The sequence below is a fragment of the Equus quagga genome, chromosome 1 (assembly GCF_021613505.1).
Source record: "Equus quagga isolate Etosha38 chromosome 1, UCLA_HA_Equagga_1.0, whole genome shotgun sequence".
Taxonomy (NCBI): Eukaryota; Metazoa; Chordata; class Mammalia; order Perissodactyla; family Equidae; genus Equus; species Equus quagga.
In genome coordinates, this window is record NC_060267.1 from 101,180,457 (window position 1) to 101,198,498 (window position 18,042).

General features: G+C 56.1%; 1 protein-coding gene across 1 annotated transcript in view; it reads right to left on the reverse strand.

The window, feature by feature from the left end:
• Window positions 1–18,042, reverse strand: part of NUP210 (nucleoporin 210) — a 108,599-nt gene that overhangs the window by 56,220 nt on the left and 34,337 nt on the right. The window contains exons 8-15 of the mRNA XM_046682915.1: window positions 15,765–15,923; window positions 15,131–15,199; window positions 13,273–13,379; window positions 12,464–12,604; window positions 11,428–11,565; window positions 10,330–10,485; window positions 8,725–8,923; window positions 3,364–3,509 (exon numbers count right to left, since the gene is read on the reverse strand). Of these exons, the coding sequence (XP_046538871.1) occupies window positions 3,364–3,509; window positions 8,725–8,923; window positions 10,330–10,485; window positions 11,428–11,565; window positions 12,464–12,604; window positions 13,273–13,379; window positions 15,131–15,199; window positions 15,765–15,923 (1,115 nt within the window). The remainder of the gene's footprint in view (window positions 1–3,363; window positions 3,510–8,724; window positions 8,924–10,329; window positions 10,486–11,427; window positions 11,566–12,463; window positions 12,605–13,272; window positions 13,380–15,130; window positions 15,200–15,764; window positions 15,924–18,042) is intronic.

Below are 18,042 nucleotides of genomic sequence, written 5' to 3' on the forward strand. Positions count from 1 at the left end.
GGCAGCACCCACAGACGTGCAGAGGCCCCTCTTCTACGGAAGGGGGGGGGCCCCTCTCGGGCTTCCGGGATGCGTCTGCTCGCCTTCTCACCAGCAGCCGTGGTCTCCCGTGTGGACCTGACTTCGTGGTTCTCCTGAGCTCTGCCGGCTGCCCACTGCTGGACAGCCTAGCCAGCTCCTAACCCGGCATTCAAGACCCTCCTGACCTGACCAGGGAACCGCCACAGCCTCAGCTCTCACCCCAAGGTACACCACTCTACTTCTAGCCCCCCGAGCCAACCCTGATGCCTCCGTGCCATCCTCCTGTTTCTGTGCTCACCGGACAGCCCCCTTGGGACTCTTCCTTCCCTCCACTATGCTCACTGCATTAGTCTGAGTGTGTGCCATCCCCTGGACCAGTCGCCTCCCAGAGCACAGAGTGTGGGATCTCTTCCTAGAGCTCTGTCTCCCCAGCTGGGGCCCTGTACCAACAAAATGCCACAGATTGTCTGCAGAGTAAACTGATGGACAGACCAGCAAACACAGGTTGTAGCAAGGACTGTTAGCTACCTTTCCAGTTTCCATGCTCCCCTCTTCCCTCAAGAAAAACTTTATTTTACTAGGGTGGTAAACTGTCAGCTAAAATATTTCCCAGACTCTCTTGCGGCTGGCTGTGGCCAACGGATTAAGTTCTGGCCAATGAGATGTTGGTGGAAACTGCTCTTTTAAACTGCTGACATGGCTACTACAGGGAACTAACTCAGCTGAGAGGTAAGCTCTTTTCCCCTTCTGGCTATGTGGAATGTAGATATAATGGCTGGAGCTCCAGCAGCCATTTTAGACCCTGAGGCAACCTTGAAGACAAAAGCCATATTCTAGGATGATGAAGTGGAAAGACAGAAACCTGGGTCCCTGATGACTCTCGAGCTGCCATACCACCCCTGTGTGAGACCTCTCGTGTGAAAGAGAAATGAACTCTCTATTGGTTAAACCATTGCAATTTTGGGTTTTATTTCTTGCAAATAATCCTGATGTTAACTGATACTGAGGCAAAAGAAAGATAAAAGGAGAAGAAACCCATATCCTCTTTCTATAGTTTGACCAGAAGCCACCGTGACTGGGGACATGCCACCTTATCTTCACTCTTAATCCCACCTTGGGACAGTGAGCTCAATTGCTGGGCTCTGATGCTCCGGCCCAAACACCCAGATAATGAGGCCGTCTGGTCATCGGGGAAGCACCCAGGAAGGGCCCTGAGACCCTCCTCCCAGGGTCCCGGGGAAAAGCTCCCCTTCACAGAAGGCTGTGGCAGGGCTTCCTCAGACCGACTGCTGCCACCTTAAGGATCTCAGGCCCACCTCGGCGCCCACCCTCTCACCTCCTCCTGGCCTAAGTTCAAACAGCTACCCTCCCCATCACCCTTCACCCCACCCCGCCGTGTGCACGGCGGGAATGTGCAAAACACAGCGCTTACTTCGTCCATTTACTGTGTGTCTCCACCTCTGTCTCTGCTGGAACGTCAGCTCACGAGGACAAGGATTTCTGGGTAGTTTTGCACCATTGTGTTCCTAAGGTTTAGAGAGGGACTGGCGCAGAGTGTGTATTCATATATATTTTGGTCTGGGGGCTCCTGGCTGGGTTAACCCTGGACATGTTTTCCCACTCATTCATTCTAAATAAAACAACCCTTCTCAAAAAATTAAAAATGCAACTCCCACACGATCCAGCAATTCCATTTCTGGGTATTTACCCAAAGGAAATGAAAACACTAACTCGAAAAGATACATGCACCCCGTGTTCACTGCAGTGTCATTTACAGCAGCCAAGATACGGAAGCAACCTAAGTGTCCGTCAACAGATGACTGGATACAGAAAATGTGCTATATACACACACACATAGATATACAATGGAGTATCACTCAGCCATAAAAAATAAGGCATCCTGGCATTTGCAACAACATGGATGGATCTTGAGAGCATTATGCCAAGTGAAATGTCACACAGACAAAGACAAATACTATATGATCTCACTTATAGGAACAATCTAAAAAAAAAAAAAGGAGCTCATAGATACAGAGCACAGATTGGTGGTTGTCAGAGGTGGGGGTGGGGTGGGCAAAAGTGGTAAAAAGAGTCAAAAGGTACAAACTTCTAGTTATAGAATAAATAAGTCATGGGGATGTAATGTACATCATGGTAACTATATTAATAATACTGTATTGCATATTTGACAGTTGCTAAGAGAGTAGATCTTAAAAGTTCTCATCACAAGGAAAAAACCTGTAACTGTGGTGACGGATGTTGACTAGATTTACCACAGTGATCATTTTGCACTATGTACAAACATCAACTCATTATGTTGCACACCTGAAACTAACATAATGTTGGTATGTCGATTACTCCTCGACAGAAAAACCCAAACCCTTGGTTGGTGTCTGCTCTGCATCAGGCCCTACGCCCAGGGCTAGGGGTTCAGAGATGGAAGATCCCAATGTCACTGAGCTCGCCTCTGACGGGTGGGAGGGAGAAGCAAGCAGGCGGTGACAAACCAGGGGACCAGAGCTGTCCCAGAGGTCGATGCTGGCGTCCAGGATTCGCAAACCCCGCCTGGCCCACCGCCCCCAGGAAGCCCTCCCACCCTCCTGAGCAAGGAGCCTACTCAGGTCTCCAGGCCTCCGGGGAGAGGCAGGGTTCAAGAGAGCCAGGAACAAGTGTGTTCACCCTGCTGTGCCCGGCAGGCGTGTGGCCACCCTCTGAGGAAGGGCCGCTCTTTTTCATTCCCATTTGGTAACTAACCCCTACTGTGCACGCACTACCTCCCAGGCCCTGTGCTCAGCCCACTGCACTCATCAGCTCAGCTAATCCTCCCCACAACCCTCTGATTTAGGTGCTGTATTACAGGCAGGAAAACTGAGGCCCGGAGAAATTAAATTAGCCCAGCCCTCAGAGTGGGTGTCAGACCTGGATTCAAGCTCGGGAGTCAGTGTCAAAGCTGAAGCAGCGGCTCTGAGCCGTGAATGTGAGTGCCCCCCCGCCACCCACAGACGGGCACGGGCGCTCAGATACCTGAGGGTTACCTGACGTCAGGCGCAGCAGACCCAGACCTGACCCAGGGCTGTCGCCCCCACGCCAGGTTCCGTGGAGACCCTGCGGGGTAACTCTGGAGCACACCAGAAGCCCCTTCTGTCCTGACCCCGTGGAGAGTGCCATGCACGTGCACGCCCACCGTCAGGGAGGCCCCACTCCTTCTGCACGCTCCCTGATTTCAGCTCTGAAAGCATGGGGAGAGAGCTGTTCCAAAAGCTATTTTGAACAATCAAGGTTTTAACAAAATCTGTGGGAGCAAATGAATAACGGCATCAGGAGGGCCCAGGGCCGGCTCACCTTGAGGGGCAGGTAGGCAGCGATGGTGATGCGGGCGCTCAGGTGGATGTGGCCGCGCGTGTAGCTCACAAGCAGCGTGGTGTACCCCTGGGCCTCAGCTCGCACTCGGACCCCGCTGCAGTGCTCGGAGCCCGGCTGCAGCCGCCCTGCAGGAAGAGGAGAACCGGACTATCAGCATGAACCTGACTTTGCCGGGAACGACGAGACAAGCTGACAGCCCCTCTCACCCTGGGCTTGATACCTAAATTTTTTAACTTAAAAATTTTGACTGTAATTCCCATAAAAAGTACACTTATCATAAGCATACAACTCACAACGATTTTTTTTCCCCACAAACTGAACACACTCTGTATCCAGGACCATGTCAAAAAACAGATGATGTGCACACCCCGGAATCTCCCGTGGATCCTTCCATCTTTAGCCCCCCAAAGGAAAACCTGTCAGCGGCCTTCTTTTTTTTTTGAGGAAGATTAGCCCTGAGCTAACATCGGCCAATCCTCCTCTACTTTATATGTGGGACGCCTACCATAGCATGGCATGCCAAGCAGTGCGTAGGTCCACACCTGGGATCCAAACCGGTGAACCCCAGGCTGCCGAAGCAGAACATGTGCACTTAACCACTGCGCCACCGGGCCGGCGGTCAGCGGCCTTTTAACGGCACAGCTCGACTCTGCTTGCTTCTGTATTTCATAGAAAGGTCGTCGCTCAGCATAAACTCCGTGGTGTCTGCCCTCTTCAACTCAATCCTGGTGGTGAGATCCCTCCTTATTTTTTGCACCTTGTAGATCTTTCATCTGAACTTGCGTATCTATTTTGCTGTGTGCATAGAGACCAACTGAATTCTTCACTGACCGCGAGCATCTGGCCGCTTCCAGCGTGCAGCTCTGACGCCCATGCTGCCAGGAGCCTGTGCGCCCCCTCAGGCGACACAGTCAGCCATCCTGTGGGTGGATCCCTGGAGAGCATGCCTACCTCCCGTCATTATTGCCAAATATCTTTTCCAAAATGGGTGTCTCAGGTTAGACGGCTGCCAGTGGCCATGCCGCAACCCGCCAATAGCTGGTACTTTCCACCTTTTTAAAAAAAGCCATTCTAGTGGGAGCATGGTGGAATTTTATTGTTTTCTTTCCAAACATTTAGAAAAAATATACTATGAAACCCTGTGGGCCGGCTCCGTGGCCGAGTGGTTAAGTTCGTGCGCTCTGCTGCGGCGGCCCAGGGTTTGGATCCTGGGCGCGGACATGGCACCTCTCATCAGCCCACGTTGAGACGGCGTCCCACATCCCACAACTAGAAGGACATGCAACTAGGATATACAACTGTGTACAGGGGGGTTTGGGGAGATAAAGCAGAAAAAAAAAAAAGATTGGCAACAGTTGTTAGCCCAGGTGCCAATCCTTAAAAAAAAAAAGAAACCCTGTATTCCCGTCCCCAAGATTCTATAATTAACATTTCGCTCTATTTCTCCTGCTGTGTTATCTATCCAGCCCCCACGCATCCATCCATCCATCTTTTTTATGCATTTAAAAGTAAGTTGCAGGCATCCGTACACTTCATTTTCAGTGTTTTAGCTTATGCATAATTATCTACAGTTCAACATTTCTTTATGGTCCTTTTTTCCTCAAGGTCAAACTTACACACACTGAAAGGCACAGATCTTGGGTGCACCTGCCTCGAGGTCCAGCAAATGCATCTGCCTGTGAAACCCAAATACCACCAAGAGACAGAACCACCCGCCACGCACAGCGCCCCCTGCTCCGTCACAGGCAGCCTCCCCAACCAGGGCAATCACTGGGCATCTGACATTTTCCACCATAGTGTAGTTTTTTAAAAAAATAATAGTTCTATTGAAATATAACTCACGTACCACAGAACCACCCATTTAAAGTGTACACACAAGTTAGCGGTTTTTAACATATTCTTGGAGTTGTGCAACTACCACCACTAACTTTAGAACATTTCATCCCCCAGAAAGAAACCCTGTGTGCAGGACAGTCGCCCCTGTCCCCTCCCCCAGTCCCCAGCAGCCCCCACGCCACTCTGTCTCAGCGCAGAGCCAGTCTCCCGCACATCAAGGAGGTGCCCTCCCTTGAGTCTGGCTTGTCTCAGCGGTAGGTCTCTGAAATTTGTCTCCGCAGCTGCGTGGTCAGCAGTTGGCACCCTGTGATTGCTGAGCAGGGCTCCACGCGAAGAGGGCCCACAGTTGCTTTGTCCTCTCTCCAGCTGGCGGCATCTGGGTCGGTTCCAGTTCGGGGTGATCAGGAACAGGGCCACTGTGCACACCCGTGGACAATCTCCTTGACTCTCAGGACACCCTTTGCTTTGACTGAGGCCACATTCCAGTGTGCTGTTTTCCCGTGGCCTCCAGGAAGGTGGGTCACAGCAGCCACAGGCGAGCCTGGGAGCCCCCGAGAACCGCAGCTCGGCCAAATGGGCCTGCTGTGCTCACAAGGACACGGGCAGAAGGAAGAGGGACCTGAGAGGTCTGAGGGTGACCTGCTGGCTTCCGGGTGGGACAGGAGTCAGGGCAAACGCTTCTGCGCGTAGCCCTGAGTGATGAGGCAGGGCGCCGGGCCCCATGTCCAGGGGGAAGAGGCACAGCGAGTGGCACCCAAGGGGCACACCCTGGCTCTGACGGCGCTGCAGAGAAGCTCCTGAAGCACGAGGCTACCCCCGACCCCGCCTGCCTGGTGTGAAGTCCCAGCGCCCCCGCCTGCCAGACTCTCCCCGCCACCATCCGCCTGGCGGGAGGCCCGCCTGCGCTGACCTGGGCCAGGCCACAGCCTCGCCCGCCTCCGGGCTCCGACGCTCCTCCTGCCCCCAGGAACGCTCTTCCCTGCCTTCTCCCAGGCTCACCCTCCATGTCTCAGCTCTCACGGCCTCTGTGCAGCCTCCCCAGACACCCCGACTGGCTTGGACACCGACCTCTGTACACTTCTGGGGAATGTGTTTGGGCCTTCATGTTGGGGACACGCCCAGGAGGGGGCCGGGACTCAGGGCGCCTGTGTTCACCCACTGAGGCACACTGTCCCATGCCAGGAACCGCCTGCTGACCCATCTGTCTCGCTGGGCCGGGGGACCGTGAAGGCGAGGCCATGGCTCGTGCTCACCAGGGACCACGGAGCACACACTTAGTAGGTGCTCAGTGAACAGGCTGCCGGAAACCAGCGAGAGGGCCAGGTTGAGCAAGAGCTGACGGGGGTCCTCCTCCGGGCAGGGGCCTGGCCACGGCAATGCTCACAGCCGAGGGGCTTTCCAGGGGCTTCCACGGTGAGGACGAGGCAGAAACAGGAGCCCAGCAACCAGTCCAGCAGGAAGAGGCTGGAGCCCCACTGCCCAGAGGGTGCTGGTGCCAGGCCTGGGGCCGCAGCTGCCCAGGGAAACGGGGCAGCCCTTCCCAAGAACCAGGACTGAGTCCCAGCCGTGTGCCCTCAACTGGGGCAAGCTCAGGGACAGACACTCGAGGGAGAGGGAGGACCCGCCAGCCTAACGTGGCATCGCTTCTGCCCCACGTGTCTGCTCACGAGCCTGCCGTGTCCCACCCCAGGCAGGCAGCATGCACTCTGCTGACCCCGCCTGGTCTCGTGTCCAGGGATTCCCGCGAGATGGTGTCTCTCCCCTGACCAGGCTCCAGGCTATAAGGTACAGATTTTTCATACAGCCTGAGCCCTGCACACGAGCCTCCACAAAGCCACATATGCTTTACACCGGGGGTCACTTTAGGAGCTAAGTGAAATTTTGACACCATGAGATTTCTGTCTTGGCTGCTTTTTCAGAACCAAACTCCTTGACAAATGCCCCTGCACTGGGCATTCATTGTGAATGAGGGTCATTCATTTGTAAGCCTCACAGCAGGCGAGTGGCTGGGATCCCCATTTCATATATAGAGAATCCAAGGCTCAGAAAGGTTGGGCAACCTGCCGACATCACACAGCCAATACACAAGCAAGTGGCGCTCAGACCCAGGACCTTGGAATTCCACATCTGTCCTTTATTCCCTGGACCTCCTGGATGCTGGCCAGTGCAGGGCTGCAGACTCCCCTCCAGGACACATGTGAGGGGTGGTGCAGGGGGCCAGCTCCCCTCCTGCCACCAGCAGGCCTCTCTCTCGCCTTGATGTTTTCCTCCATCCTGAATGGTTGCCTCGCTAAGACACAAGATCTCAAAAGCTTGGTTTCTCCGGGTCAGACGGTCAGAGAGGACACAGAAGCATGCTCCAAGGACGGACGGGGATGCGGTGGGCTCGTGACATTTCAGAGACCCACCTCCCTCCTCTGTGCGGCTCACGTTCAGACAGCTCCATGAGTAACACAAATGCAGTGATCCTACAAACACCTCTGCCAACGAGGCTTCCTGAACCCACCAGGATCACGTCATCACTCTACTCAAAAACCATCGCTGGCTCCCCACTGCCTGGACGCAGATGTCCAAGCCCTCCAGCCCTCCATGACTCAGGCTTAGACAGGTTCTCCCATTCCAGGTCCACCGTGTGTGCCCACACCCCCCAGCACGCCCCCTCCGGCCCCAGTCCAGGAGCCCCTGCCTGCTGAATGCCCTTCCCTGTACTTCTAACCCTGGCCCAAACCTGACTCCTCCCTCAGTGCTCACCAGTCCTCGGCTTCTTCATCTGCAAATCGAAGAGGAGTCCCCGTGCTGCCCTGGGCCGACTCCCCTGGGAGGCCCCATTTCTTGGGGGACTAAGGCCCCAGGGTCAGGGTCAGACACACCCAAATCTGTATGCCATCCCACCCCGTGCCCTCATGTGACCCTGGGCAGCTACGCAGCCTCAGTCTCTTCAGCTGACATGTGGCCCAACCACAGATCTTCCTCCCACGGTGGTGTGACGCCCAGTGAGGTCACACATGCAGAGAACTGACCCTGCACGTGGCAGGGGTGACACTCAATAACCTAACTACCACCATCACCACTGAACCCGCAGGGATGCTGATGGGAAAAGATCAATGCATGTCTCTGGTGGCTCAGGATGGGGGGGCCTTGCATGTCCCAAAGGTGTTATGATTCTGTCACTGCCAAACCCCCATCCATGGTGGATTCTGAGCACTCATTGGATTCAGGCATGGCAATGCGCACCATGACATGTAGTCTATTTGAGACGACACCCATTTTAGAGACGTGCAAACTGAGGCTCAGGGAGCCAAGTGATTTACCAAAGGTCACGCAGAAGGCAAGATCCAGACCAGACCACTGCTGATGGTGGACAAGGGGACCAATGCTATTCCTCTTGCTGTGACCTCCGCTGCCCCCCACCCTCCATCTAGGAATCTGGGACGGCCCCATCGAGAACTCGGCAGTCTGGCCCTGGGGCCGGTGACTGGCACTCGCTCATCAGGGCTGGTTTACCTGGGAGTGGCTGGAACACGCCCTGGTTCTCCACCTCGACCGCCAAGTCGAAGTGGGAGCAGTCGCTCAGGGTGACCACCTCGCTGGCCCCACCGGGCATGAGGCCGTTGATCCTCAGGGGCAGCTCCAGGGCCTGGCCCACCCGTGCCTCCACCTGGCACGGGGCGAACTCCATGCTGCTGGGCTCGATCACGTACACCTGGAGGACAGGGCAGGGACTGGGTCCTCAGCCTCTGTGGGAGGAGAAGCACCTGCTGCTGAGATTTACTAAGAGCTGCTGCATGCTGGGCACTGAGGACACATTGCGAGAAGGCTGAGCTTGGGGGACACAGTGTGTGCTGGGACTGGGGTAATGATCAGGGACAGAGCTAAGCCTCTGAGCAGGTGACATGGGAACTCAGACCTGAGAGCCATGTCAAAGGCAGCCACACAAAGGTCTGAGGGAAAAACATTCTGGGAAGAAGAGACAGTCGGTGCAAAGGTCCTGAGCCATGTACCAGGTCGGCACATGGAGAACTATGGAGCAAGCCAGTGTACGGGGCGAGAGAGAGGCGTCGTCAACAACAGCTAATACTTACAGGAAACAAAGCTTGCCGCACTCCAGGTTCCGCTCTAAGAATATCTCTAACTCACTCGGTCCTCTCAGCCTCCTTGTTCAGAAGGCTCTGTTACCAACCTCATCACCCGATGGAGAAGCTGGCACGGGAGGTTAAGGAACTCGCCTGAGCTGGGGACGGGAGCGTCTGGACCAGGCAGTGCGGCCGGAAGCCAGGCTCTGACCACCACACACCCTGCCCCTCAAGGGACTGTCCCCAGGCTTTTGGCTGAGCAGCCGGGTGCAAGGCGGCATATTCACTGCGATGAAGAAGCTTGGGGGGAGGGGTCGGTGGTCACGGTTTATCTGAATATTTGACAACTATGCAGTGGCTAAAGGGTGGGTCATAAGCCTCTTTATATGAGCATAGGTCATCCTTAGCTAGAGGTGTGTGTCCACGTGGGTCGCAATAGAAGGCTAACTGTCCATCAAGGGCCAAATGCTGTGACAGAAGGTCGGGATTGGACACACTACGAATGGAGCTTCCATTTCTGCCCTAAATGAAGTAATAAAAGGGCGAGGTCGGGGTCAGGTGTCAGGAAGGAGGTGGGGTCAGGAGGCGGCCAGGTGGGGCTGGCAGAGGCTCAGGGGCGGGTGACTACTCCCACCTGCGGCCTTGGCTGAGTGAGCTGGTCCCGCATCACTGAGGGGCAGAAGTCAGACGCAGGTCCCAGGGGCAGGGAAAGCCTGACTTCATATCTGAACAGGAGTTGGGGGAAAGGAGCGGGCATCTCTTGGGGTCTGGGGGCTCCCCTTTCACTGTGAGGTTATAGCCTGGTCCTCAGCAGCCCCATCCTCCACCTGGGGCAGGATGTCATGTCCACCTCCTGATATGGGCGTGAGCTGTTCAAGGGCAGGGCTGGGGCCAGACCCCCACCCCTTGCCCGCCGACACCAAGCTCAAGACAAGGGCTCAAGGGTATTTCTGAATGAAGCCCGAGGCTGGTTCAGAGGGGCGGCGGGAGGCCACCAGCCACCTCCCCTGGGCTGTCCTGGACCTTGAGATCTTACCTTCATCTCCCCGAAATGCAGCGGGTTCTGCACGTCATGCGCCTGGATCACACTGAGTCCAATGTCGCTGCCCGTGGTCATCACACCCCTCACAGTGACTGTGGCAACCACGTGGCTTGACGAAGACCAGCTGAAGTTCCCACTCCCACCGTGGGCCTGGGGGGAAGCATCATCGGTCAGACCCCCGCCCCATCCCTCTCTGGGTTTCACACACCCTCACACTCACACCCTTACACACACACACGTGGTCAGCACCCCCACTGCATGGAAAAAAGTGGCGTCAGCCAAGGTCTGGCAGGAGGCTGCCTCTGCCCCTTGCTCTTTCCACCCTGTCTTGTTTCTGGTCCTCATATTCTGGGGACCTTGTGGCTGACACACACATGGACACACATGCCCAGCACCTGGGGCACCTCCCAGAGCTCAGGCCGGAGGGAAAGGTCCTCCCACGGAGCTGGGTGCAGGACGCTGCTTCCCTGAGCAGACACACCTCCCTCCCGGCACACGCCCACCTGAGCCTAGTCATCTGCTGTGACACAACCGACGTCCAGCGGCTCCCCAGGCAGGGGCCACCCCTAGAACCCGAGAGGGGCAGGGAGGGTGACACGCCTGAGTGATGGGGCAGTGGGTCCAGTGCATATGGGACACCTGTCCTCAGTGCCAGGGAGACAGCAGGGACCAATGGGGGCTGTGCTGGCCACAAGGGCTGGAGCCCCGACGGGAGTCAGTCCCTGCCACCTAATGCCAGGCGGGCATGTGACAGGGCTGGAGACGTTGTCCCTTGAATTTCAAATTTTTCTCCAAGGATATTTACACTGCTTTCGGAAAAAAAATATTTGTTAAAAAAGAAAATGCATGTGGAAGTTAAAGGCCCATTCCAGGTTTTTTTGTTGTGCTTTCTTTTCTGTTTTTCAGGTTTTTTTCTGATTACCAAAATACATTGCTATGATAGAAACCTCAGAAAATACAGAAAGCACAGACTCTGATTTTAAATTCTCTCCGACCGATGGAAGGTGATATGAAAAGGAAGAGAATGGACCAAACCCCCAATCCCACGGAAACACCCCAAGGAATGCCCCGGACATGGGGTCCCCTCGTTACCTTTATTGTGTACTGATAGGCACCCGTCTTTGGTTGCCACGGAAACGTCAAGATGCTGGGATAGAGGGTGATGGGGACGTGAATTTCCACCTCCTGCTGGTTCCACACAGGCACCTGTAATGTGTGGACCCCTCCATCCTACAGGGGGGTGAGGGCACCACATGTCACTGTGACAGTCTGGTCTTCAGCCCAGTTCTTCCAGCAAGCAGACCCCCCCCCTCCCTGGGGATCAGGTGACAAAGGTAGATTTTGTGACTGTGGGGGAGTAGGAAGGAGGATGCCCTGCAGCCTTCTCTGTCTCCATGGAGACGGCTTTCGTGGCTCTGCCACAGCCACTCAAGTGAACACTGCTAGACTTCATCCTCACGGCACCCCTGACAGGATGGACATGGTCGCCCCCGCTTTACAGATAGGGAAACTGAGGCATGGAGCTCTAAACCAACTTGCCCAAAGCCCCCAGAGCTGAAGTGGCGACTTTGGCAGGAATCGCTGCCAGACCCACAGGCCATTTCTTTCCACCACGTCCTGCTGCCTCTCACGGGTCTGGGAGAGGTTGTGAGCAGGCTAACAAGATGAGAACATATATGCCAATTTTCCATCAGTGAAAATGGCTCCCACCTGAAACTGACTGGCCTTCTAAATACAGGGGGAAAATGAAAAGACTTTAATAGACCTGAGCAGCCGAAACAGCCAAAGGGATGCTCGTGGCTCCAGGTGGTGCCCAACGGCACACACGGGCCCAGCCCTGTCCCCCAGCCAGGGTTCCTAGCTCCAGTTCCAAAAGGGGCAGGCTCACTTTTACAGGGGCCAGCAAAGGGCAGAGGAAGGGATCCCAGTTTGGGGACAGGGCACAGGGAAACCCAAAGTCCCTGTCCCCAGACACCCCTGGGAGCCCACAGAGGGAGGGACCTCCACGGTACCGTGAGAGTAGCACCGAAGCTGAGCCTGGGGCCCGACTCCCAGGGCTCATGTCCAGCTGCATCAACCTTTCTGCCCATGGGGGGCCCAGGGGATGGTGAGGGAGGTGCCAACTTGCCTGGTCCACCACAGAGGTGAGGGCTGCCTGGATGGCCGTTTGGCCCCTCTTTAATGTCCTGACATGATGGTACGACCCATTCTGGGAAGAAGAGAGCACCTCAAAGAACTCAGGAGGAAGCACAGTTTCAATTCGGATGCTCTGGAAGGAAAGGCAGGACCAGTGAGGGAGGTGCTTCTCGACAGCTCAGGAAAGTCAGGAGGCGGGAAAGAGGCTGCGTGGTGGGAACAGCAGCCAGGCCAGGCCGAGGTGCCCCGGGAGGCTCAGGGGAACCCCCCAGCCGGCAGATAGGCAGGCGCCTGCAGCTGAGCTAACCTCTCTTGCCTTGGAGCCCGCCCGGCCGCCCGCCCTGCAGGCTCCTGTCGGACGGAGCTCCCCATGTGGGGCTCGGGGAGCTCACGGCCTCCTGCCAGCTTCGGCAGGAGGCGCTCCCTGATCCTCTGCAGAGCAGGAAGAGAGGGAGTCCCAGAGCTCTGAACCCCCAGGCTAAGGAGAAGGGAGCAGGGTGGCAGCCGGCAGACACCACCTCAGCATCGTGGCCCTCTCGAACCTGCTGCCTGAGGCTTCCTCGCCCACCCTGCCCCAAAGGAAGTGGAGCCATGGTGAGCAGACTCATGGCTTACAGGGTCTTGAGATGCCCCAGGGATGCCATGACAGTGACTCCCGTGGACCCAGCAGCACTACCGGGAAGCACCCGAACTCAGCCTGCCTGGGGGGGTAGCTGTTGCTTCAAGTCTGCTCGTGAGGCAGCTGCTCCGGCAGGCACACCCCACCTCGCCACCCCACCAGGACCCAAGGCGAGCACTCACATCTGACAGGTAGACCTTGTTGCCAGACTTGTCAAGCACTTCGATGGTAATTTCATACAGGCGGCCAGTCTCAAGTACCCACCTGTCACCAGGGTGGACAGTGAACCCTACAAAATAAGCAGATGGCAAAGCCTGACCATTCAGGACACAGAGGCATGCAGCTGAGGAAGAGGATGGGACCAGGCACCATCAGCAATGGCTCCACAACTGCTCCCCTGGAGGACCCACAGCTGCTCGCCTGGAGGACCCACAATGGCTCGCCTGGAGGACCCACAACTGCTCGCCTGCAGTCCTCCATGAAAAGGACCAGCTGGTAAGGACTGTGAGACCTGATGCCCATAGAACCCAAGCTGCTGCCTCAGCTTCCCCAGGACCAAACCGAACATACCCTGCACTGACTGCTCACGGGCTCATTCTGACCTGACCCTGTCCACAGTAGGGCTACTCTGAATCCAGGCTACACTCTAAATCCACAGTAGGTCTACTCTGTATCCATGGTAAGTCTGCACTCTGATCCAAAGCATGTCTACAACCTAAATCCACAGCAGGTCCACTCTCTGAATCCACAGCGACTCTGCACGCTGAAGCCCGGCCCTGACCGCCCTCCCCGTGTGGGCAGCCTCTGCCCTCCTAGACCCCTCCCTTGGTTCCCACACACGATGCCACACCAGCTGCTCCCTCACCCCCAAGAGGCCGTGTGACTTCTCACCTCCACACCACTGCCCAAGCTGTTCCCTCTGCCAGCATGACCTTTCCGCAAGAGCAGCTTCTGAGAAAACGTCCGCCTCCAACATCATCTCCCAGAGCCTTTCTTCCGCACTCACTTTTATTAACTCTTTCCCACTGTCCCATCCCCACCTGTTTTCCCTGGTCTCTCCCCACAAAACCCAGCACCAGGACCCTGTCTCCCTTCCTCTGGAGCTCCAGGGCCCAGCACAGGCCAGCGAGACGGAAGGTATCAGGGTAACACTTCTGAGTCAACCCAGCTCCTGAGATGCACAGGCCACCTGCCTGGGTCTCACGTAGAAGCCATGTCACGTAGTGGCAGACAAGGGGACCCTGGGGTCTCTGCACATCAGGCAGACGCTCTCCTGCCTGAACCTCCCAGCGAACTAGGAGGTGACTCAGCTCAGACCGAAGGCAGCGTTGCTTGGGGACCTGGGGGACACTGTGTCCTGGACACCTCTCAAGGGTTGTCTATTGTGGCAGCTCCTGGGCCCTGGCTGTGCCCCTCCGGTCCTCCACGGATGCAGATTCCCCCCACCTCTCGGCCACACGCCTCCCCCAACCCCAACAAGACATTGACCACTCTGCCCCATCCCATCTCTCCCTACAGAGCCCTCCCGACTCTGCCCCGTCCCATCTCTCCCTACAGAGCCGGGCCCCTGCCTTCGTTCTGCCCTCTGCTTGTTTCTCTGCACCCACATGAGAGGACTGAAGGGCAGCCCTGCCAAGGGGGTCAGCTGCTGGTGTCCCCAGGCCTCCCGCTGGCAGTGCTGGCTAGAGTAGAGCACTTTCGGGGTCAGCCCAGTGGCGCAGCAGTTAAGTGCACATGTTCTGCTTCGGCGGCCTGGGGTTCACTGGTTCGGATCCCAGGTGTGGACACGGCACTGCTTGGCAAGCCATGCTGTGGCAGGTATCCCACATACAAAGTAGAGGAAGATGGGCACGGATGTTAGCTCAGGGCCAGTCTTCCTCAGCAAAAAGAGGAAGATTGGCGGCAGATGTTAGCTCAGGGCTAACCTTCCTCAAAAAAAAAAACCAGAGTAGAGCACTTTCTGGGGAGCTGTTGCTTTTTTTCTCTAGCTCCTGTAAACACTGCTGAGCAGCACCCAGGCCCCGGGACGCCCGCACTCACCCAAGTACCCAGGTTCCACCACGTAGATGGTGCTGTTGGGCAGCCTGGACGCACCCTGCATGCGGATACCTGGGTTCTGAATTAAGGAACAAAACACACACAGCAAATAAGCCAGCTGGCAGGCTCCAGCTTGGCTCCGAAGGCTTGATCATTGTCACAATGTCACATGGAGAGAAGAGAGGTGACAACTCCCCCACCCAACGCCAAGGGGAGCAGAGACATTTCCAGGGTCAGAGGCCACAGAGCACCTCGCACAGCAGCAGAGGGGTCCTCTGCCAGGGGCCCGGAGACCATGCAGCGCACACCAACGAGTCTGGGACAGGGACCACATGTGAGTGTGAAAACGGCCCTGGGCAGGCCCCCTGGATGAGGCCGTGGGCACCAGAGAAGATTCTGGAAGAGCTCCGCGCCCGCCACCTCCTGCCCGGGAGCCTTGCCATGAGTCACCCATGGAGGTGAGCGAGTCCACGCAGTGCGCTGCTATTTTGGTTCTTTCTGCTTTTCAGACCTTGAGGGAAAACAGGGGTATTTTTAGCCTAGCCAAGCTTTCAGGGAGAAAAATGAATTGACTTCTAAAAAGCAGATCCCCTGTGCGCAGGACACGTGCACACATGCTGGCCGGGCAAAAGGATACTCCTGTGGCCGAGGACCAGGCTGCTCTGTCCCAGCTGCACTGCGGTGACTGTCGACGTGTCCTGGGCCAAGACAGCCACGGGCCGGCCCGGGTCTCCCTCGGGGCCCCGGACGTCGTTCTGAAGCTGCAGCTCGTACTGATCGGAAGGCATGGAGAGTTCTGGCCACCCAGAAACAAAAAAGAACAAAGCAGAGAGAGAGCAAGACAGGAAGCGTTAAGAGCCAGTGTGTCTACCCCACCCCGAGTCCCCAGACCCTGTGTCAGTACAGCTGCTGGGGTGTTTTTTTTCCTTAATTTTTTTTAAACACTTTAAATTTTAACATTGTTCCCCACGCCTGTGGACAAAGCTGACGCTCCCCATGGATTTTCAGAGGCAATCAGTTTTCTCGTGACTGCCATACGCTGTTTGTTTTTTTTTAAATTAACCACAGCCTCTGACTCAAATTGCCGACTGCTTGCAGAATACTAACATAAGACCCCTTTCTGTTCATCACTGAAGTGAGCGCTTTGCTTCTACACCGAGGGGTCCAGGGTGGACTCACGAGACCCGTGCATCTTCTGGGGGTTTCCAAAAAGGCGCTGGTCAAGGGTCTCCCGCCGGGTTGTGGAAGCTGGGTCAATAATTTACAAAGAATTTTCTCTGTTGCTACCCTGACCATCCGTCAGTGTTTCCCTGCTCTGTGTCATGCTCTAGACAAGAACCCGCCTGCTCTGGGCCAGGATGAAAAGCAATTTCCCTGGAGATGACAGGTTCTATAAAACCCACGCCTCCATGTCCATCTTGCGCACCCCGTAGGTAGAGACCACAGCGCTTTTGGTATAAATAACTACTGTTGACTGAGAAATCACGACGTGACAGGACTGTACTGCCATTCTATGTGCACATTCCCCCACTTTATCCCACAACAACCCCTGAAACAGGCAGTACTGATGCCCACATCTTGGAGATGGGGAACCGTGGAAATCAAGGTGAGAAGCTTGCTAGTAGCCCCTCACTGGTGAGCAGAGCTGGCAGAGCTGGGATTGAAACCAAAGACAGCACGACCACCGCTACCTGCCCCTCCGGAGCCTTAGAGCTCCTATCAGCTGACCCACTCAGAAGCCTTGGGGGTGGCTGCGCCCAGCCCCCCACACGGGAGAGGGACGCAGATGCAGGAAACTGTAGACAGCTTCGCTGCCACCACTGGTCCCGGCTCAGGGCCTGCAAGGACGAGCACCTGGAGGAGTTTCCGCTGGAGCGTCCTTCAGAATTCCCGGGAATTCTGAGGAGAACTCTGGACAGGAGGCGTTTTGCCTACTTCCTGTCCTGGGTATCCTTTGTGGGTTCCAAAACGTCCCCAAGAATTTGCCCTGGAGCAGAGGCTTCTCAAAGGGTGGTCCCTGGACCATAAGCATCACCTGGGGACTGCAAACACTTGACCCCACCCCAGAACTGCTAAATCCACACATGGGGTCGGGCCGGCGCCCTGTGTGTGAACAGGCCCTCAGGTCATGATGGATGTGGCATCGAGAATCCCTTGGGGTATGCACAGCCCACATCCTTGTCTCCGCCTGCGGGACGCCCAGGGGAGCTGGGCTGTGGTTCCTGCAGATGACGTGCCCAGTGGCCAGCATAAGGCAGCAGTGCATCGGGGACACGTCATAACAAATAACAAAAGGCCAATACTCAGTAAAGCAGTCTTACTCACGCTGCTTTACGGAGCACCAGCTCCCTGCCTCGTTTAAAGTTCTCCAAAGGAATATGGCCCTTTTGAGAAATGAATATACTGACTCTCGAAGGATCTTGCACAACGCAGAGGTGAGCACATGGATAAAATCCTAAGACGAGGAAAATACGGAGCTGGTTTGATGGACTCCTTAAACACCTCTTAGAACGCAGAACTCACCACTTGTAAGAGGCACTGAATATGGACGGCTTTGCAGATGTTCAGGTCACTGTCTGCCCACAAACAGAGGAGGACTGCTCCCGGGGCCCCAGACCAGCCCTGCTACCACCTGCAGAGGGCAGATGGCTGTCCCTGAGGCTGCCCCTCTGTAGCCAGGAGGCCCATGTTCTTCTAAGAGACAGTCTCTGACCCTTCCTGACCCCGGCTGACCCTCCCAAGGTGCTTCCAATTGTCAGAGGCTCCCAACCCCTCACCCCATGTGGGCTCCAGGATGACCAGGGAGCTCCTGGGGAGGTGCATCTGAGCCCAGGAGGACAGGGAGCTCACTCCTCTGACTCTGACTCCAGCCCCTGCTCATGCAGCCCAGTGTGCACAGTCCTGAGCTCAAGGGT